Here is a 24,242-nt window from a genome sequence, read left to right as displayed (position 1 = left end):
CACTGTACTAGTGCCGACATTGTGCATGCTCTGTTGCCTGTGTCTATGTGCCTGTGGTTCTGTCAGTGTGATCATGTGATGTATCTGACCCCAGGAATGTGTCAATAAAGTTTCCCCTTCCTGGGACAATGAATTCACGGTGTTCTTATTTCAATTACCAGGAGTGTATTTCCAGGACACTTGTATATACTGTAAGGTGGCTGCTACAACCATCACCACGTATAATAGTGCCTGGTTTAGTTGTCATTTTTTTAGGGAATAATTTGTTATTGACAGTCAGTGTTCTAAATAACATATGCCTGAATTGTTTAGTAGAGCAATGTGTTATCAGTTATATTCGTAGATTTTGTTGTTGTTGTTGTTGTTGTGGTCTTCAGTCCAGAATCTGGTTTGATGCAGCTCTCCATGCTACTCTATCCTGTGCAAGCTTCTTCATCTCCCAGTACCTACTGCAACCTACATCCTTCTGAATCTGTTTAGTGCATTCATCTCTTGGTCTCCCTCTACACTGCCCTCCAATGCTAAATTGGTGATCCCTTGATGCCTCAGAATATGCCCCACCAACTGATCCCTTTTTCTGGTCAAGTTGTGCCACAAATTTCTCTTCTCTCCAATTCTATTCAATACTTCCTCATTGGTTATGTGATCTACCCATCTTATCTTCAGCATTCTTCTTTAGCACCACATTTCAAAAGCTTCTATTTCCTTCTTGTCTAAACTATTTATCATCCAAGTTTCACTTCCATACTCCATGTCCTTTGCTCTCTCTGACAGAATTACAATATCATTGGTTAACCTCAAAGTTTTTATTTCTTCTCTGTCGATTTTAATTCCTACTCCAAATTTTTCTTTTGTTTGCTTTACTGCTTGCTCAAGATACAGATTTAATAACATTGGGGATAGGCTACAACCCTGTATCACTCCCTTCCCAACCACTGCTTCTCTTTCATTCCCCTCAACTCTTATGACTGCTTGTAAATAGACTTCATATAGTGCATAAAGGACATCATTAAATTTTGAAGTGGATTCACTCATCACATGTGTGTAGTAGCAGTTGTTGATCGAGTATGTGATGCATTCTGCATCAGCAACCACGTCATTTTAGTGGCACCGCAAACTAGAGCAGCAGCAGCAGGTGGGACACAGTACTGCATCAGGATCTGCCAGCTATCCGATGTCATCCCTGTCAGCCACAGCCATGACCACCTGTGGGGTTGTCAGTCAACTGCCTCTTATTGAGAAAATTCTGGAGGCAAGCAGCCAAAATGGTATGATTCTCTGCAGTAATAACTGAAGACAGAAGACAATGCCATGTCACAGCAAGTGAATGCTAGCACCTTGACAGTCGTGCCAATGAACACCATATCACGTTATCCTTACCTACCATTGAATATGATTGTGGAATCACTTTGGCATTCTATGATGACATTGTCAATTGCTCTCAAGAAGTGAAGAAGTTTTCTACTCTTTAATGAACAAACTGACCTAGAGAGTGTCCAAATGGGCCATGTTTCAGTCAGGAAATTGTAAATCAGATTCGGTAGATTGAAAGCTGGTGTTGAGCTTCTAGAGCAGGAGAACCGCAGGCTGACAGAAAAAGTGACTACATCTATTCCTTCAAAGCTAATCAGATACACAGCATTAAATGTGAGCCACTGAAGAAAAAAAGGCCTCTGATGTCGTGACAGATGCAAAGAGCGATGTCGTGAAATTTTTGAACTTTTACCACCTTCCCAACAAGTTGGTGAAGTGCTGTTTCTCATTATGTGTCTGGTTGATATGTGTGTTAGTTCACATGCAGAGGAACCTCAGTTAACTTCTTTTCCCTAATGCACACATTTTTTTTAATGTCTTTGGAAGAAAGGAGGACAGACTGATTGGTCTCATATCCTTAGTCTTGGTGTGATAAGTTCTCTTTGGCTTCAGACTGAAAACAACCCTCACTATCCTCCAAGCATTGGGAATCGTTCCTGATGTTAGGCTGATCCTAAACAGTCTTTGTGGGAATATAATTAATCTCTCTCCTGTTAATTGATTCCATGTGGGATTATTGACTTAAATGGTTGAAATGATCCCACTGCCCACTGGATGTTTTTGAAGTTTACACATTTTCTGTGAGCTTCCCAGTTCTCCCTTTGATTACCTGCAAAGCAGTGCCTCTCAGTGACTGAATCTCTGTATATTGTCTGCCTGAGTGTATTGAGGGAAATGAGTCCTGAGGGGCACATCCAGCATCTCATATGCCATCCTTGTATACTCACCATCTTCCCCCGTGATTAGTTGATTTTCTGGTGAGGATGAAAATTTGGTACAGTACCTGAATCTTCTAGAATGATAGTTTTGCTTGCTTAGTCACATGGTTGTATTTTGTCAGGGCTTCAAGATATTTTTTGCATTGTCCTTTCCTTATTGCAAGTTTGAAAAGTTATCTTACCAGTTTTCCTTGCACTTCCAGATTGTTGGTTTTCCTGGGTATATTTCTGTTTGTGCATTTCCTGGCGATTGGACAGTTTTCGAAATATGAGTTTGTAATGGAGGATGTTGGTGTGTCTGCCATTTCCTCGGGATCTACTGGATTTCTTATTGAGGATCTGACTTCAGATAAGCAGAAGTTGAGATCTTTCTATAACAGACTCCGTCTGTATTCCTAGGATTCCTATAGGCAATGGTCTGTTTAACACCCATTTCAATCTCTAACTTAACATACATGTGCTCAGTTAAGAATGGCTCTAATGCCTACCCATTAGAGTGGACCCAAAAGTTATGTCAGGTACTTTTTCCCATCTTCTATTCCTGAAAGTAAATTCCCTATTGTTGTGTTCAAGATTTTCAAGTTGCTATTGCTGCTTCCTCACACCAGGTTGTGGGCATTGTTATCACAACTAACCAACAGTTGTTTATTCTTCTGTTAGCAGCTGTCTACTAGTCTTGTCACTTCCAGGAGATGGAGTACTGTCATCAGAAGGTAAGTTGAGGCCCATACAATTACCCTTGCATTTCCTCCCTCACTCTGTTTCATAATGATGTCACTAAGTCCCTGGAAAAAAAGGTAACCATTGGCATGAAATTCAGTTCTTTACATAAATGCATGTTTTGGAGTTCTTTAGATTTCTAGCACAAATAAACTTACCTTCAGTTCCTCCAATGCCTGAAATGTCCCTTTTATATAAACAGGATCCCTGGACCACAGCCACATCCCCTCTTGATGAAAACTTCTCAGGCTTCCATCCGGGTAGCTGCATTGAAAATCCGCGATGTTTTGATGAGTGTCATTCTCATCATCTTCTGGCTTCCATCTGGGTAGCTGCATCAAAATGTCATAGATTTTTGACGCAGCTACCCAGATGGAAGACCAATAAGATTTCATCAGCAGTATGCACCGGGAAAGCCTACATTCACATCCACCTCTTGTCTCCTGGGACATGACTCAGACAGCTGTTGCCCTTTTACTGTGTTGGAGGTTTATTTACAACACTTGTAGTCTCCAGCTTGGAGCTATGGTCACTTCTGATGTATCTGATTATCCTCATCATAACCTGCAAGAATCCTGAGTAGACTTTCAGGTCCTGTTTTTTCATTACCCTCATGAATTTTTCACAGACAGACACCACAAGGGTTTGTCTGACCAATATAACCTTTTGACTGATTACCCTCCAGTCCTGTGTTGAGACCTTCTGTGGCCATACCTTCTTGAAGAGAATCTTTGGAGAAGTACCCTTGTTTCAGTACCCAAATTGACATCTTTGTGGTCTTGAAGATTCGCACCATCTACTTAAGACAGGTCACCAATTTCATATCCTTACAGACAAAGAGTCTTTGTCCAGATAAACCGACCGGAATTGGGGGCCTGTGCTTGCTTCCTCCCCTTTCTTCTCAGAGAGATCCATCTGAACAATCTGCTGCTATGTCATGTTGACAGGTTGGTATCCCTATTGGATAACCAGATTCCTGCAGCACTATGGGTCTGTTTCCCTATTTCTTGCCTCAGCTTTTATCTATCTGATTATCCTCAGAAGTGAGAGTATTAGATTCTTCCCTCTCTTGTTCCCTGGCTTAGAGGTAGGTCTGACTACCCCCTTCTTTCACCTCTCAGTGACAAGTTCCACTACTTGGACGTGCCTGTCACCTGATCCAGCTGTAGAAACAGATTCCATCAGTTCCAGCCCCAACACTGTGTGTTTGAAGACTCATCACATCCTTCAGTTTTTGTTTTATTTTGTTCTTTGTTCTCCATTTTGGCCCCACAAGAATTGGGGATTTATTCGTCAAGGGCACAGAGCCCCAAGCAGTGCAAGGTTAATTACCTAGGGAGGTTGTTGGGTATCCACGAGGCTCCATAAATGACATATCGGCCCATGTGCTATGCACTCCTAGACACAGATTGCTTCACATCTTGGTTTGGGTATCTGGGGAATTGAGGAAGGACTGTTGAAGTGGATATGGGAGGGATGTTGTGGGACACTCTTTGTCCACTTCAAGTGCTGATGCCTTTCTTGTATGGGAGACCCTGCCAGTAGCTGCACTACAGCAGGATCAGTGCTTCAACAAGGCATTGTCCCCTAGAGAGACTACTACAGGAAATAAACACATTGCCTGGTGGCCAGGTTGACAGTTCATGCCTTGTTGTTGAAGTCTCTGTACATCAATTCACAAAAAAATATTATTTTGCTTTCTGGATTTGGAATTTTCTGCATGTTCTTGATTGTGATACTGACTTTGTTTATAGCTACTGATTTGAGCTCATGTTACCTGCAGTTGTAGCATTGATTCTCCTCTACATTTCTACCATCAGCTTAGTGTAAATCTTGATTTGTGGAAATGACCTGTGAAGTTTATTTCCAATTATAGCATTAAATTTTCTCCTTCTGTTGTTTGCTCCCATCAAGGGCTTTTCAATACTCTGTTAATGGAGATATTATTTCTGTGCACATGCACAGTTTCGGTTCCAAGGGGCCTGATATGGATGTTTGTGTGTGCCTGTGAAGAACAATACTGGACACACAAATGCACTGATGCCATTTCAACAAGTTGGCTGTCACAGTTTCCTTCTGTCACTCTGACAAGCACTGGCTGCCATCTTATTTATCTTCTTTGAAATATACTGTTGTCTGTGTGCTATTTACAAATGATGCAAGATAATTGTAGCATTATTTGCTTATGTGCCATAGTTTGTACAGTGCTAATGAGGTAATAGTATCACATATTTCACATCAGTTGCATTATATTTCCAAAATTAGTTGTGGCTTTTATCATTTGTCATTAAGTTTCTTCTGCAGTGGTTGTTTGTATCAAAAGAATGACTCATTGGCCCTCAGTAGAAGATTCAGTATTTTGTTCATATCTGTGTTACTGTCCAGTCTGTTGTGAACAATTTATTTCTTAATAATGAATTTTTACACATTTCATTTTGTAGCTCATATTATTCACTTTATAAATGGATGCCATCTGTGTTCTCTAGCTGTTCAATTTCTTCATAACAATGAATTACTTGCTCTGCTTCAGTAATAGCAATGAATGTTATATATATCTACTTATTATTTTCCAGGGAAGATGAGAAACTCTGTTTGCTTGCAGACAGTAACAGTGGCTTATCTGGCCACCTATTCCCATACCATGAATGGGACTACTATGAAAAGAGGTCTCTGACAATTAGCTGTGAAAATATGTTTTTATGCAAGAACATGAAATGCATCAATTCTTCTAAGGTGAGCACAGTTCATATCAACAAAACCAACAAAACATATTTTGCAATATTTGAACACAATTTTCCATACATGTCTTGTTTCTTATAGAGATATCTGCAGCAGGAACATTTATTATGACTGTATCTCATAGGAGCAGGTTAAAATTTCCTTTCCACAATTATGTCATAGGTTCCCCCGTTTTTCTCTAAACATTTCATGTAAATGCCAGGATAGTTCCTTAAAAACTGTTGTGGTTGATCTCACCCCTCTTTCTTTTGGAACTCCTCTAGTGCTGTGTTTCTGATTAACCAAGTGTCAATAAGACATTGGAAACATATTTTCCTTTCTTCCTTTTTTTTTTTTTTTTTTAACTGAGGAATTGCAGTCATCAAGCTCGATTCCCATGTGTTTGCTAGTGTTTCACTCTGATACACACCTAAAACACAAAGTAATTCCTGAATCTGCCTTAATTAAATCACAGCTGGCCTGTGTTAGCAAAGAACTAGCAAAATATTACTTTTTCAAATTCATTGAGTACATCTGTGTCTCCCACTTTATTTTTGTGAGTTACTTTGAACCTAAGTGAGATGTCAAATGAGTAAAGTTATACATTGACAGTCAGAAGCAGTTACAATTGGCTACTTCTCTGAAATAACACACACACACACACACACACACACACACACACACACACACATTGTACTTAATAATGTTACTGTTGTTTTCAAACTGTGGTTGACTGTTGACAATAAATGTCATAAGGAAGTTAGTGTACTGTCAACAGTCTCAACTATGTAAAGAGCTGCTGAGAAGAACTTCTAGAGTATTACCATCCTACCCTCTGTTACTTCAGTGTAGCCATTTTAGGCAAGGAGGAGGATCAAAATAATAATTAAAATAAAATGTACTCATCTGGTTCTTATAGCTTCTTGCCAATGTCATGGCTTGTAGAAAACATGTCTCACTGAAAACAATACTTTTGTCTAGGTGGTATGGTCAAGCTCTTGTAGGTTTGACAGTTTAGACACTGTGTGATTAAACTTCTTCATCATTCCTTTTATTTTCATCATTTCATATTTCACTACAATTTCACAAATCTGTCTCCATTCTGCCACAATCCATACATTTGAACACAACAACTTCATATCAACCACTCCATAACTTCTTCTCGTACCGTCTCCATAACAACTGCCACTGACTCAAAGAAGAACAAAGATAATACAAAAGGCCTCAACTGAGCTGACACCTTGGAGGCATTTGACTCTGATTCAGAGCTTAACAATTTGAGGACCACCCACTTAGAAAAAATTTGGGCTCAGAAGATTAGATATGTATGTCATCATTTAAAATTTCACTGACACATTTGTGTTTGATATGTCTTAATGGGTAAGACATGCAAAAAGAGAGCAATGTTTATGTGAAAGCTTAGCTTTTCCTGCAGCTGTACTGTATGTATATTTTGGCAAGCTCCCATATCTGCAGTGATAGACATTCCAATTTTCGTACCAAACTTGCAGTTAGTGCTGATCAGTACATCATTTGTAATACCTTGCAAATAATGTAGCGTGTAATTGATGGCATTTTGTTGCTCTTCTCTCAGATTGCTGCTGAACTGTGTTAAATATGTTGTTGGATGTGCTAAATCTGGCCTTGTATCCATTGTCTAGTAAAGAAAAATTTTGACTGTGGTTCAGTATTTTGAGGCACCCTGTTCACTGAGCTTGCCTCATGCTTTAAACCATAATAAACCCATGGGTTAGCTACTGATGGCAGCATACCCTACTTATACAAGAATTCATCAGGTGTTTCATTTCATCTAATGCCAGACTGATGCAACTCATAGGTCAACTTTTCAAGTCTCGACATCCAGTCACCAATATTCAGTCCTTCCATACCTGGTATGCTGTTGATTTTTCTTTTTTCTTTTCAGTAGATCTGTGAAAACCCTGACTAGTTTCACATACACTTCATCTTTTAAGTTGGCCATCAAATTTACCACAACATGTAAATGATAAATTTCCCAATCTCGTTCAACTGCTATTCCCTACAAGTAATTACAATACATGCTCTTTATCTGGCATTTCTTCCACTCTCGTCATATTTCCATTCAAAATTCATTTTGTTCATATCATCTTTGTGTTGTTAGTGCATGACACACAAATGCCCAGGTCCAGTTTCATATTAAATTTTTCAGTTCTTGTGGCTGCTTCCTGTTGTTTGTTTTTATCATCAACTGATGTGACTTCCTGAATGATTTATTGACCTTTTTCTATTGATGTACTCTCCTTTTCAACTGCAGATACCTTCTTCTTTCCTCTTCTCTTGTAGTCTGTCATTTCAGTGGTTTGACTTGTCACCCAGAACATGTTCTGCAGTTTTCATTTAATGAGGTTCTCATAGTTCACAGTCATCATCCTTTGTTGTGATGTAGTGTAATCATTCTCAGCATTCTTGTCCTCCCCCTCAGTCTCCTCCCCTACATTGATATGTTCATAAGGTGCATGTTTCCAAATTTTCATTTTGATCAATTCAGGTGCTTCTCCTTCTCACATAACATCTACATCCTGTAATACTCTTACAGCACCTGCAATATTTGTGGCCTTCAGATCAATCACGTTGGTAACAGCTTTGTTCAGTTTTGCAGGAAAGATATCTTCATTAAATGCAACATCTCTGACAATTGTTATTATTTCATGTTTCTGGATACCCGTCTCTAGGCTATCATGATTTATGAGTATTCAGCCATTACATGAGGTTGCCCTTTTAGTTCAAAATTGGCCATATTGGTTTTTTATTTTTGCCCACATACAACATCCACATAATTCAAGATGGTCAGTGTTTGGCCTCATTCATACCATCATTTGAAGTGACTTTCTGAATCATTTGCTGTAGTCAGACATCTAATTTGCAAGTGCTTTGCCATTGCTACTGCTTTGCCCTGGAAATTTTGTGAGATTACACTCTCCAAAAGCGTACATCACACAGTATTTGAAAGGAGTTGAACCATTCTGCAGCATCATTTTGTTGAGGTTAGCTGCCTCTGAACTTCTCTTTTAGCAAATATCTCTCTTAGCAAATGTTATTCAGATTCTTTACTTACATATTTGCCTCCACTGTCTGAACATAGCATTCCTATTTTTTTTCTTGGTAGTTTTCTGCATATGCTTTGTATTCTTTGAATGATTGAAACACTGCACTTTTAGTAAATGTGTTACTGTATATCCTGAATAATTATCAGCAAATGTGACAATTTATTTTGCTCCACTTAGTGAGTGTGGGCCAGACGGATGCACATTATATTACTGTGTATAGAACACATTGATTCACTTGATCTGTTTTCCAGTCTGTTTGGGGAAAGGCTTGGCTTTCATCTTGTCTTCAGTGCACAAACTGCACAACTGAATCATTTGGTTGTCTGATGCTTCAAGAGTTATTCCACAATATATGTACTTTTCTCATTTTTTTCAATGAGAATATGGTCTTTGGTACCATAAACCAGATTCCCAACTAGTTGTAAGACCTGTGACACAGTGACATGCACTCATTGAGATACTCCCCTCATTGACTGATAACAAATTACACATGATGTGTGGAATATGCAATGTATTGTTCAAGTTGACCTTTTGGCCTCCACATTCTTTCCACAGATATATGCACACAATGATGAAACCAATACATAGCAAATATGCACCATCAGCTACTTTTATTGATTATTTGCATTTGGTTAACATGGTGAATTTATCAGAATGGTAAGTCATATGGTCTGTATCACTGCTGTCCAGAGCCCACACATTGTGTCTTTCACTTTCACAGAAAGTGGTGTATGTCACATGTGAAAACATGACAATGTCTGACATGATTGCACTTAATTTATTTATAGGGTGACATTTAATGTCATAGTGTTTTGCTAACAGTAACACACTTTTGTTAGCTGTTAGTGTCACTGAATATGAAGATGTGTTTTCATTTGCTTTCTTTCTATAGTTTTCATCTTTGTTGATTAAAATGTAATCATCAGAGTGTGGGCAATATATCCATACACTTGACAATGATGACATTGAGGACCACACTCAAATGTTTTTTAATAACTGCCAAAATCATTATTACACTGGCTGTTACTATGGCCTGGTCTACTTTGAACACTTCCACTCTGATTTGTTTGTCGTGGTTGGTCTCTTCTGACCTTTGAAACTTTTAAAGCTGTCCCCTCACTTTTGCATTTCATGTCTGTGAGCCATGGTCCTTCTTCTAAAATATGGCTTTTGAATTTCTTGAGAGATAAATCTATTTTGTCACATCATATACTTCCTACAAAAGTTTAATATTTGTAAGGTAGATACATCAAAGAAAGCACAGCTGCTTGCTTATCTGATAACTATATGCCAGAACCACAAATTTTGAACAGCAGTGTGCTGCATCTTGGAAGGTAATCTGACAGCAGTTCATTCTGATCAATGTTCGTGTGTTCCTTTAGCTCAAACATTCTGCCACACAAATCAAAATGTTTATGCGAATCTCTCAGTGCACCCCATTTTTCTTTAACAGTTTTGCAGTCTTGTATATCATCAAGATAATAATTATTAATTGGTGTTAGCAGAATTCTGATAGCCTTTAATTTCCTTTTTATTTTTCTGCCTTGCATGTATTTTCAATGCCAGGGTTATTAGCACACAAACATGGCTTGCTTATGAGAAATCCATTAATACTTTGTGACTAGTAGTGGTAATTCACTTCATTCAACAGTTATATTTCTTGCTTGTCCACCATGTTTGACCATTTACTTATGTACTGTTAATGTGTTGTGCAGTGCAGAAACTTTCCCATTCATATATTTGACCAATTATTCTCACTGAATTTAGCCCCATCTATTACTTTCATACTGATTTTGTAATATCACTCAGAAATCTTCTTTGTAATATACAAAAGATCTTCCAGTCTGTCTTCTCATTTAGATGACTTCCTCTCTTCCTCTCAGTGTTCATTGGTGATCCTGGGCCATAGTCCTTTAACCTTGTTTTAAAAATGGTAGGGAGCACACACAAACATGTAGCACATCACAACTGAAAGAACACATTTTATTTGAACATATATACATGAGGAGATTTCCATCTTGCATAATGTGTCATACAAAAACCGACAACACTTCAAAGTTCACAAGAAAGGTAGTCCATGTCACTGACAGCTTCTGCAAGGTATTTAATTGTTAGATTTATACAATATTCTTACTGTACACTTCAGTAGAATTCTATAGCACAGTACTGAGTGAAAATATGCAAAGTATGCTAGCAATACCATCTGCCGGTCAACGCAATGAATAGGATTTCTAATTGCAAAAGAGACAAAACAGAGATTTTGGGTTAACTTTTCCATCTCTGTTGTCAACTCAGTTTATTATTCATCTGGATGCCAAAAAATTTCACGTATGGAGGATCATCCACTCTGTGCCCAAGAATTTCCATTTTTATTTGTCTGTAATTGCTTCATACGAGTCTTTGTAATCTGTTATCTGTGTAACAATTGTAAGCATATCCCATTATTCTTCTGTGTCTGGTATGGATATGTTTAAATAAGACTAAATATTTATGGATGTAAAAAAAATTTCTTTGAGAATTATGATTGTAATTCAGTAAATACAGCAAATGAACTGCAGCTATGTAGTAAAACCTAGGAGGTAGCAACTTTTTCAAAGTACGGCTTTCTTACTAATTTACCTGCCTGAATTCACACAACATAAGCATGAAGAAGAGTAAGCAATAGAGTGACAGCTGACTTTTAATATAGTATACAGATTAAGTTTCTACAATGTCATTGTCTCATGTTAATGTACACCTTGACTTGTTACTCATTCCTAAATGTTCCCTTTTGTGATAAAATCTACAGAACACAATGAGTGAATGAATGAGTGTCTCTTTATGAACATACTAGAATCATCAGCAAATATTATAGTTTTTGAAGAATCATCCAGTGTCCCATGTGAATCTTGTGGGTCAAGTTCCCTCATCTACATCTACATCTACATCTATACTCTGCAAACCACTGTGAGGTGCATGGCAGAGGGTACATCCCACTGTACCAGTTATTAGTGTTTCATCCTGTTACATTCACATATGGAGCATGGGAATGCCTCTGTGTGTTCAGTAATTATTCTAATGTTATCCTTAATGATCCTTTTGTGAGCAATATGTAGGAGGTTGTAATATATGCCTAGCATAATCATTTAAAGCCAGTTCTTGCAACTTTGTTAATAGACTTACTTGGGATAGTTTATGTTTGTCCTCAAGAGTCTGACATTTCAGTTCCTTCGCAATTTCTGTGACACTCTCCCTTGGATTAACCAAAACTGCAACCATTTGTGCTGCCCTCCTTTGTATACAATCAATATCCCCTGTAAGTCCTATCCGGTATGGGTCCCACACACTTGAGCAATATTCTAGGATGGGTTGCACAAGTGATTTGTAAGCAATCTCCTTCGTAGACTCATTGCAATTCACCAGTATTCTACCAGTAAACCAAAACCTACCACCTGCTTTACCCACAACTGAACCTGTGTGATCATTCCATTTCATATCCCTACAAAGTGTTAAACCCAGATATTGGTATAAGTTGGCTGATTCCAACAGTGACTCATTGAGATTATAGTCATAGGATGCTACATTTTTTCCATTTTGTGAAATGCAAAATTTTACATTTCTTAACATTTTTGAGCAAGTTGCCAATCACTGCAACATGTTGAAATCTTACCAAGACATGACTGAATATTTATGCAGCCTCTCTCAGATAGTACTTCATTACAGATAACTGCATCATCTACAAAAGGTCTGAGGTTACTGTTAACATTGTCTGCAAGATCATTAATATACAACATGAACAACAAGAGTCCCAACACATTTCCCTGGGTCACGTCCAAAGTTACTTCTACATCTGACATTGCCTCTCCATCCAAGATAACATGCTGTGTCCTCCTTAACAAAAAGTCTTCAGTCTAGTCACAAATTTCACTTGGCACCCAATATGATTGTATTTTTTACAATAAGCATAGCTGTGGTATTTAGTCTAATATGTTTCGGAAATCAAGAAATGCTGCATCTACCTGATTCTTGTCTTAGCTCACTGACTCGTTACAACAGCAGCTCAAAGGCTGCAGAAGATTTTAGCACTTTGGTTGAATGCCATCATAACTGGAAGAACAAGCAATCTTTAGTGAGCTGATGATTTTTGTGATCTCTGTAACTGATAATTTAGCAAAACTGATTTATTGTGGAGGGATATGCAGTGCAATCTAACTAAATCTAATGGATCTGCCTTTGATTGACCATTTTTTGCCTCTCTTTTGTTAAACTGCTATTAGGAAGAGTTCATTGAATTTAATGGCCATTGATGTGAATGTTACATCATTTGTTTGAGTACTACTGTTATGATGGAGTTTAACAGTATTTATTCATTTCAGGCTTAATAGTGCTCCAAATTTTTCTTGTCTTGCTCTTGGAATTTTGAATTTTTTGTGCATAGTACATGGTGTATGGTCCTTTGATGACTGAAGAATTGTGTAATATTGTTTGTATTTCATTTTTAAGTCTTGATTAGTGCTAGATCTCTACATAAAATAAAGCTCTGTCTCCCTAACACTAGATACATTTTGTTTCATAAAATACTGTGCTGCATCATTGTAACTGCCGTGGTCCTCTTCAGGGCAATTCACTGTCTCAAGTCTGTCAAAACATTGGCAGTTTAGCTGTTGTAATAGTTACAATGACACTCAGTACCTAAAATTATTTTATCCAAAATGGCACTGGCCATGGAAGCCTATGAACTTATACTGGATACGTTCAGCACCCTTTCCCTTGGCATTCACTGTAATAGTCCCTGCTGCACTGTGAAAGAAAACTCTATTCACATTATTGTAAGAATATTTTTAGGAGGAGCCTTAACTATAGAGAGTATGTCACGAAGTGGTGGATTGGGAAATACTCATCTGCAGCTCCTAGCTGTTGATAGGTATGAGGGAAATAAAATACCTCCTATTGACCAAAGACATCAGAGAGAAAACTCAATTAAGAAATCCAGCTACTACAGGCCCAGCAAGCCAATAGTGGGTAAAATGCATACTGTCATACATGCAACAAGCTGAGAGTGAATGGAAACAGTAGAAGATGATCCATCTGTTCCCAAGGATTAAGAGTTAATACATTGAACACACAGACACTGACTGGGAAGGTGAGGAAGTGGTGGACTTGACAAATAGAAGAAGACTAGATATTCTATTCTAGGACTGTTATAAATTTGGTGGAAGAGTAAAGAAAGTAGAATTGGGGAGTAGATAAAGGCTGTACTCATGTGGGATTGAGGAAGAAGGAAGACAAGAGTGACACTAGCTATGAGAGCAGGGTTAAAAGAGGAGGTGAAAGGAGTAACTGAAAGGATCATGAAAGGCAGAGCGAAAGTGAAAGGGGCACATATTTGCCCCAAAAGCTAGGTGTTCTGCTAAAGAGGAGGAAGATTTTTGAAGAGGAAATGCAGAGACAACTACTAGACAGAAGGTAATTATAATGAGATACCTAAATGCACAAGTGGACAAGGAAAGAGAAGCATATTGATAGTGGAGGAATGGGGGAGGAGAAGGATGAAGGACAATAATGTTAGACTTCTCTAAATGGAATGAAACAGCAGTAGGCAACACCCACTTTATGAAGAAAGAAATTCATAAGAAAATGTGGTACAGTGATGATTTATTGAGTAAATCTGTAGTAGATTATATGGTATGTGACCAATTCACAAAAAGAACTGTCACTGTCACTGTCACTGTCTTTTTGTAGTGATAAACAGAGGAATTAAAGAGAAAAAAAGTGGCAGAAAGAAAGGAATGGAAGATAAGGATGTTGAAGTTAAAAGGAATAGATTTAAAAAATCAGAAAATAGTAAACAGCATCATATCAATGGATGAAATGCAGTCAGTAGAGGAGGAATGGGAATGTTCAAAACAATGGTGGTGGAAGCAGCAGAAAGAGTTTTGCAGAAGAACTAGTACTATGAAACCCTGGTAAGTTCCCTAGTGAAATGTTAGATAAGGCAGGAAGTTGTAAAGAAAAACAAAGCATTTTGTGTATGCTTTCAGAAGAGAGCAGAAGGAGCAAGAAAGGAAGACCAGAAGAAAATAGTAGTGCAAAATTTTTTGGTGCATGTCAAAACCCTCTTTTAGACAATTGGAAGTGTAGAAAAGTGTGAAAAAGTATTGAAAACTAGCATCACGTGTAAGGAACGCAGTAATTCAATGCATTTTTGATGTGCTAAAATTGATTCATCAATGAAAGAAAATAGCGAATTGATGACAAGCTGGAACTGTAGTCAATGATGCCTTAAAAACTCTCGCAAAACTGCAAACAGAAATTGTGGCTGTAAGTGTGAATTACCAGCATTAGTTGAAGATTTAATAAATTAAATTCAATCTGTTTAAGCTAAGTTTTCTTTACTTAGTAAAAAGGTAAACAAAAGTGATCAACAGCTTCTGCTGAATGACTGCAGGCTTAAATTAAAAACCAAGGAGAGATTTATGGCTGTTATTACTCAAAACAGGTATCAGATTCTTGATGAAATAGTGGAAGCTCTAGCGTTTAAATCCATGCAAACTAAAAGCAACTAACCAGACTGAAAAAAAAAAACTTCCAGTGTTAAGTTCAAAAACACCAGGTCCTAACCTCATGTGCTAGCCTAGTGAGTGAATGCAAACAAACTGTCAAAGGTAATGATAGTGAAATCTGTGAAATTGTATGCAAAAAACTGTCCGAAGAGAACAATAGAAGAAGTAAAGAGAACCATAAATACAAGAAGGGCTGGATTCTAATACACCCTAAGACAAAAAAGAGGATGCACCATAATGGAATTATCCAAATGGTATGGAAATCAGTAGATAGGCTGTACATGTACACAAAAACAAATGATTAGAATTTCAGAAAAATAGATGATTTATTCAAGAGAAAGAGCTTCACAGACTGAGCAAGTCAATAACGCATTGGTCCACCTCTGTCTGTTATGCAAATAGGGGTTCATTTTGGCATTGATTGTTAGAGTTGTTGGGTGTCCTCCTGAGAAATATTGTGCCAAACTCTGCCCAATTGGCATCTTAGATCATCAAAATCGTGAACTGGTTGGAGGGCCCTGTCCATAGTGCTCCAAAAGTTCTCAGTTGGTGAGAGACCTGATGACCTTGCTGGCCAAGGTAGGGTTTGGCAAACACAAAGACAAGCAGTAGATGCTCTCACCATGTGTGTGCTGGCTAAAATGTAATCGAGGGTGGTGTGCCATGAAGGCAACAAAATGAGGCATAGAATATCATCGATGTAGCACTGTGCTGTACTGGTGTCATGGATGACAACCATAGGCCCTGCTCATGAAAATAAATGACACCCCAGACCATCACTCCTAGTTTTCAGGATGTATGGCAGACAACAGTCAGGTTGGTATGCCACCAATGTCCAGAGCATCATCTCTGGACATGTCTTTTCTGGTCATTGGCATTTCTGTTCAGGTGTGACTCATAGCTGAAAGACAGTCCTACTCCACTCAATGAGATTCCGGGCCGAATATATGTCTGGAGGTGGCCTGGACATTGGGGCCATACCATCTGGACTGTCACCCATCATATGGCCCAACATCCAGGAGTGATGGTCTTGGGTCCATTTATTTTCATAGCAGGACCCCTCTGGTTGTCATCTGCAGCACCCTTACAGCACAGTGGTATGTCAACAGTATTGTATGTTACCCTTCATTGCAAACCATCCTGGGCTTACATTTCAGCAAGATAATGCCTGCCCATAAGTGGCAAGAGTTTCTACTGCTTTTCTTAATGCTTACTAAACCCTACCTTGGGCATCAAGGTCGCTGGATCTCTCCCCAGCTGAAAACCTTTTGGAACATTATGGACAGAGCCTCCAACCAGGATTTTGATGATGTAACATGCCAGTTGGACAGAATTTGGTATGATATTCTTCAGGAGGACATCCATAACTCTATCAATCAGTGCCAAATTGAATAACTGCTTACATGTGGGCCAGAGTCGGACTTACATGTTACTGACTTGCTCAGTTTGTGAAGCTCTTTTTCTTGGATAAATCATCCCATTTTTCTGAAATTGAAATCATTTGTTTGTCTGTACACGTATATCACATCTACAAATTTCCAAACCATTTTGATAATTCCTTCATGGTGTCCCCCTCCCCCCTCCATGGAACATTCATAGTATCTGAGATGACTACAGTTGTGATTCACATGCAACATGGAGCACCTCTTTTTGCTTTGATGGAGTTGTGTATGCAACGTAGTGAATCTTTCTCATTAAATTATTGTGTCATGGATGTGGGGGATACAAATGAGGTAGCTAAAATTCAAGCAAACGATCTACACTCCTGGAAATTGAAATAAGAACACCGTGAATTCATTGTCCCAGGAAGGGGAAACTTTATTGACACATTCCTGGGGTCAGATACATCACATGATCACACTGACAGAACCACAGGCAGATAGACACAGGCAACAGAGCATGCACAATGTCGGCACTAGTACAGTGTATATCCACCTTTCGCAGCAATGCAGGCTGCTATTCTCCCATGGAGACGATCGTAGAGATGCTGGATGTAGTCCTGTGGAACGGCTTGCCATGCCATTTCCACCTGGCGCCTCAGTTCGACCAGCGTTCGTGCTGGACGTGCAGACCGCGTGAGACGACGCTTCATCCAGTCCCAAACATGCTCAATGGGGGACAGATGCGGAGATCTTGCTGGCCAGGGTAGTTGACTTACACCTTCTAGAGCACGTTGGGTGGCACGGGATACATGCGGACGTGCATTGTCCTGTTGGAACAGCAAGTTCCCTTGCCGGTTTAGGAATCGTAGAACGATGGGTTCGATGACGGTTTGGATGTACCGTGCACGATTCAGTGTCCCCTCGACGATCACCAGTGGTGTACGGCCAGTGTAGGAGATCGCTCCCCACACCATGATGCCGGGTGTTGGCCCTGTGTGCCTCGGTCGTATGCAGTCCTGATTGTGGCGCTCACCTGCACGGCGCCAAACACGCATACGACCATCATTGGCACCAAGGCAGAAGCGACTCTCATCGCTGAAGACGACACGGCTCCATTCGTCCCTCCATTCACGCCTGTCGCGACACCACTGGAGGCGGGCTGCTCGATGTTGGGGCGTGAGCGGAAGACGGCCTAACGGTGTGCGGGACCGTAGCCCAGCTTCATGGAGACGGTTGCGAATGGTCCTCGCCGATATCCCAGGAGCAACAGTGTCCCTAATTTGCTGGGAAGTGGCGGTGCGGTCCCCTACGGCACTGCGTAGGATCCTACGGTCTTGGCGTGCATCCGTGCGTCGCTGCGGTCCGGTCCCAGGTCGACGGGCACGTGCACCTTCCGCCGACCACTGGCGACAACATCGATGTACTGTGGAGACCTCACGCCCCACGTGTTGAGCAATTCGGCGGTACGTCCACCCGGCCTCCCGCATGCCCACTATACGCCCTCGCTCAAAGTCCGTCAACTGCACATACGGTTCACGTCCACGCTGTCGCGGCATGCTACCAGTGTTAAAGACTGCGATGGAGCTCCGTATGCCACGGCAAACTGGCTGACACTGACGGCGGCGGTGCACAAATGCTGCGCAGCTAGCGCCATTCGACGGCCAACACCGCGGTTCCTGGTGTGTCCGCTGCGCCGTGCGTGTGATCATTGCTTGTACAGCCCTCTCGCAGTGTCCGGAGCAAGTATGGTGGGTCTGACACACCGGTGTCAATGTGTTCTTTTTTCCATTTCCAGGAGTGTATCAGACTCGTGAAAGTACACTTGGTAAGTTAATTGGTGCTAAAATAACTGTTAACATTACAGTGGGGTGGGGTGGGGAGGGGTGGGGTGGGGTGGGGTGGGGTGGGGTGGGAGGGCAACAGATGGCAAGGGGTGGGTGCATGGGTACTAGCTAATGTCTGATGACACTCAGGAATAGTGGTCCGAGAAAGGTTGGGAACCACTGCCATAGACACTAAATAAAACAATAAAAGTGGCTGGTTTAACATGATATTAATTGGAGTTATATACACTGACTTGCTGTCTACTGACACCAGCTCGAAAAAACTGATGCTGATATTAGTTAAGTTTAACTCAACTATTCTAATAAATGAGCCTACAAGAGAGGTCAATAGGATAAAATCATGACTGTCAACATTATAACTAACCTGTCTCACTTTACTTACAATGAATCAGTTCTGAAGCTTGCCATTTCTGACCATCATGCTGCAGAGATACTGATAGAACCTGAAAATCTTCACATCAGCCCCAAAAAGAAACCACCCAAAATGACAACTTTGAAGATCTCAACAAAAAAGCTTACAATGGATGAAAAGAACTGCATTACTTTCAGTGAATTTGCATCAAATTTTTATTATTGCTTCAATGTCTCATTCCCAGAAATGACCATGAAGTGAAAACAGCAAGAGAAAATCTTTGACTTTTCCAATGTGCAGAACTAAAGAATAGAAATAATAATAGACTAAAGGTAAAACTTAAGAACTGACATGATTATTACAAAGATGTGCTATCAGAAACTAAAAGTAAATATGTTCTCACACCTTTAAGCAACTGTACTAATACTGGATTAGCTGTTTAGAAAATTGTAAGAACAAATAAACTAGTGATTATACTGTCAACAGTAAAGAGATTATCATCAAATGCTAATATCAGATCACACTTGTTTTTAGTGAGTGCTTTTCTACTGTTGGAAAATCTATCAATGACTATTTCAACAAACTTCATCCTATATATTTAGCATTCCAGTCAAACAAAGGCTATACCGGTCCCCAAGTAACAGAATGGAAATAAAATACATAGTATGGTCACTAAAAAATACAGCAGGCTATGTTGCATTGTCCATCAATGCATTAAAAAGGTTTGTGGACAACATATCTGAGGCCTTGGTGATAGCAGTAAATGAGGTAATTGTGTTAGGTAGTTTCCCAGACAATCTAAAGATAGCTCAAATAACCTCAATTTAGGAGAAATGTGATAAATCTTGGAAACTACCAACCCATCTCAATCTTACGTGCATTTTCTAAGGTGTTTGAGAATGCTTCTTTTTTTACTAGACTGATGACATTCCTGAGTGAACACAATGCAATATTTGAAAATGAGAATTGCTTTATGAAAAAAAGGTCAACTTTAGTGGCCAGAGCACAATTAATAAGTGAAATAATAAGTACCATAGAGAACAATTAGTATAATATTGGAGTGTTCCTTGATCTAGAAAAAGCTTTTGATTGTGTCAACATCACCATATTACTTGACAAGCTGTAGAACCTGGGTATTTGAGGAAATGGCTGTGAGTTAATAAAATCCTAATGAGCAACAGGAAACAATTTGTGTTGCTTGAAACAAACAGTGGTGATATCAGATATGGAGTGCCTCAAGGTTCCAAGTTGAGACCCTTTCTTTTCTTGATTTCTGTTAATGATATGCAGATGATACATCAACTATGTACAAACACAAAGCCTATGACAACTTGGATGTGCTGTGCAACAGCATAACAAATGAAATGCTGAGGTATTTCAATGAAAGCCATTTAAATGTAAGTGCTTCAAAGAGAGCAATAATAGAATTTAACACCAAGAAACAAATGGAATTTTGCATGAAATTATCCATAGGAAATGACATTGTAAAAAAGGAAAAATGTATAAAATTCTTGGGAGTCAAAATCCAGGACAATCTCAAATGAGACATGCATATAGATTCCATAGCCTGTGTGCTGCCTAGAAATGTAGCTAATATTTCAAGGATATGTGTGTACTAAAATCTGCTTATCATACTTAAACTATGTGAAAGAAATAGAGGGCACAACAACAGAAAGCAACTGAACTACATTATTAAAACTGCAGAAAAAAGCCATCAGAATTATTTGTGGTGCCAAACCTAGAGAACCAAGTTAGAACGTGTTTCCAGTATTAGGTGAGCTTACTATTATAGGTCTATATAAATATTAAAAATAATATTGCATGTGAAAACAGTAACTCCAAGTCAAGTATAGATTTAAGTGTTAGGAAGTCATTCCTGAAAGTATTTGTATGGAGTGTAGCCATGTATAGAAGTGAAACATGGACGATAAATAGTTTGGACAAGAATAGAATAGAAGCTTTCAAAATGTGGTGCTACAGAAAAATGCAGAAGATTAGATGGGTAGATCACATAACTAATGAGGAGGTATTGAATAGAATTGGGGAGAAGAGGAGTTTGTGGCACAACTTGACTAGAAGAAGGGATCGGTTGGTTGGACATGTTCTGAGGCATCAAGGGATCACCAATTTAGTATTGGAGGGCAGCGTGGAGGGTAAAAATCATAGAGGGAGACCAAGATATGAATACACTAAACAGATTCAGTTGGATGTAGGTTGCAGTAGGTACAGGGAGATGAAGAAGCTTGCACAGGATAGAGTAGCATGGAGAGCTGCATCAAACCAGTCTCAGGACTGAAGACCACAACAACAAACTGACGTATTCAGAGGAATAATCTGTATGATGTCCTAAAACCATATTATTTCTAGGGGTTGTATTTGGTCATCTGATGTTGAATGAATATTATTATTATTATTAATGTACACTGAGAAGAAGGTGAGGACTAGAAAAGAGAGAATAGGAAAGGAGAGGAAATGGATGGAATAGTGCACGAAATGATGGGACACAACAGTAAGTGGAGTAAGAAGGTCCACTATGGAATGATTAAGGCTAAGAAGAGAAGCTTGATGGAAAGTATCATGAGATCAATAAAGAAGGAAAGGAAATTTAGAATGTACTGAAAATCAAGAAACTACAGAAGGAATATTTTGAAGAATTACCAAACCGTAATGGACAATATTATGAAAAGGATAGATTGCTACTCACCATATAGTGGAGATGTTGAGTCGCAAATAGGCACAACAAAAATACTGCTGTTGGCTGTCAGCAGCCAGAGACTGTGGTCATGTGTGTGTGAGTTGCATTTGGATGTGAGTGTTTGCGTATTGTCTAATTCCAGGAAAGGACATTTTGGCTGAAAGCTTGCTTGTTTGACAGTCTTTTTGTTGTGCCTATCTGTGACTCAGCATCTCCATTATATGGTGAGTAGCAAATATCATTTTCATAATATTGTCATTATTCCACCCTGGAATTTTCATTGCTTGATTAAACCCTAGTGAAAATATGGGAGGAAAATGAGAAGAGGAAGTGATAAAGACCATGAAAAGAGGAAAAGTACCTAGACTGGATGAAGTAAGTATAAAGATAGTGGGGGCAACTGGCATTTTTGGAGTGATGAGGCTCTATTGGGTCATAAGAATAGTATGGAAAGAAGGAAAGACACCTGAAGACTGGAAAAAGGGAATCATAGTACCAATTTTTAAGAAGATTTGCAATAAAATATGTCAAAATTATAGCAGAGTTATTTTGATGTGGCATTTTACCAAGGTGTTTGAGAATGTTCTGGAAAAGAGAATATGGAAGAGAGTAGAAGGAGGACTGAGAGAGGAACAGTATTGGATTAGACCAGGAAGATTAATAATGTATCTGATTTTTAATGTAAGACAACTGCAAGAGAGACACCATGAATATGGTAAGGACTTTGTAGTGGTGTTCTCAGAAACTGAGGTGGCATGTGAGAGTGTTAAAAGAAGCAAGATCTGGAAAACCCTTCAGAAAATAGGAATAAGATGGCTGACTATGAGAAGAATGAAGAAAATATCTCAAGGAAGTGTGAGTTGTGTAAAAGTGGGAGGAAAGAAGACAGACTGGTTTGAACAGAAGAATAAACTGAAGGAAGGAAGTGTACTTCGCCGAGACTTTTGTCGTCATTATAGATGAGGCAATGACGGGAATGGCAGCACCAAAAGGACATGAAAATGTGAACACAATTGTGTTTGCAGATGATTTAACAGTGTGGGGAAATGGAGAAGGAGTAGTACAAGAAAGGCTAAATGTATGGGAGTGAGTGGTGGGACTGATGGGTTGAAATTTAATGCAAGGAAATGTAAAGTGATGGTGACAGTGAGGAATAACTAGAGATTAGTAATGGATGTAAGTTTTAGGGGACAAGTACTAAAGAAAGTGAAATGTTTCAAATTCATGAGAAAACATAATAGAAGATCACGGGAGGAAAATAAGGAGATTAGTAAAAATGGATTCCTGCAGTGCAAGAAGTCTTGTATAGAGCAAGGACATGCCATTCAGCAGCATTCAATTGTTGTACTGAGAGTACTCACATATGCATCAGGAAAGTGGGTAATGAAGTAAAAGGTAGGTGAGTAGGATACAGGCTTGCAAAATGAAATTTCAAAGAAGCGGAATAAAACTCACTAGAATGGATAGAGTAAGGAATGAGAAGGTAAGAGAAAGAATAAAAGAGAAATCCACGCAAGAGACAATAGAAATGACAAGATTAAGATTGTATAGGCCTGTTAAAGGAATGGGAGTGAGCAGGATAGAAGATAGGTGGATGAAATGACAGTAGGAGACAAGAGATCTAGAGGAAGACTGAGAGGCAGGTGGATCACTGGACAGAAGGAGAGATGAAGAGAGAAGACTGGGTTGGAGTAAAGAGAGAGATGTGTGGGAGGATAGGAAAAGATGGAGAGGCTCATGTACTAAACAGACCTAGCCAGGGGTTAGAAACTGCAGAAGATTATGACGATGACTCAGTCAGGCGTCGGCAGCCAGAGACAGCAATTATGTCTGTATGAGTTGCGTTAGCATGAATAGGTGTGTGTGTGTTTTTTGCCTAATTCAGAATAATGCTTTTTGGTTGAAAGCTTACTTGTTTAGCAGTCTTTTGTTTTGCCTGTCTGTGACTCAGCATCTTCACTATATGGTGGCTAGCAATATATTCTTCCCATAATACTGTTTTTATCATGTCTGGGAGGTATACTGTAGGGGTAAGGCATACATAATGATCCCCCCTCCCCTCCCCCACACTGAGGGATGAGATGAGATGAGATGAGAGGAGAGGAGAGGAGAATGACAGTTCAATGAATTGTAAATTACTGAAATCTGAATCTTATACTAAGGAGGAGCCAAGACAGTCCTATGTATTACAATGACAAGAATTTTGAAGCTTGTGCTACAGGATTAAAAACTCTTAGAAAGTGAACAGCAATGATCACAATACACTTGCCTCAAGCTGATGGTTTGTAATTATTCGTGAAACACTTTGATGCATTGTTAAATTTTTTAACTTCTAAACAGAATAAGATAAAGTTAACTGAAGTATTTATTTTAAATTTTTTAGAGCACATCTGTTCTAGAGCTACTTGAGTCATTGTCAGTGAGAACCAACACCACTGGTATTTTCACTGTCTAGTCACATTAATGTAACCACCATTTAAAATTCAGAATGATCATCTTCTGCAGCAATGGCCACTATGGGATGTGCAGGGAGAAAATTAGTGAGGTTCTGAAAGATGCTTACAGGGATGTGGAGCCACACTGACTCCAATGTTTTGGCCAGCTACACTAGGTTTCTTCATTAAGGATCCGTGGCACAAACAACCCAATCG

General features: G+C 39.2%; 1 protein-coding gene across 3 annotated transcripts in view; it reads left to right on the top strand.

The window, feature by feature from the left end:
- The window catches only part of LOC124615258 (serine protease svh-1-like), a 451,576-nt gene that overhangs the window by 264,509 nt on the left and 162,825 nt on the right, over window positions 1–24,242 (top strand). For all 3 annotated transcript variants that reach the window (XM_047143026.1, XM_047143011.1, XM_047143016.1), the window contains one exon: window positions 5,546–5,705. In XM_047143026.1, the coding sequence (XP_046998982.1) occupies window positions 5,546–5,705 (160 nt within the window). The remainder of the gene's footprint in view (window positions 1–5,545; window positions 5,706–24,242) is intronic.

Source organism: Schistocerca americana, chromosome 1 (genome assembly GCF_021461395.2).
Source record: "Schistocerca americana isolate TAMUIC-IGC-003095 chromosome 1, iqSchAmer2.1, whole genome shotgun sequence".
NCBI classification, from domain to species: Eukaryota; Metazoa; Arthropoda; class Insecta; order Orthoptera; family Acrididae; genus Schistocerca; species Schistocerca americana.
This window is presented reverse-complemented; position numbering and strand designations above follow the sequence as displayed.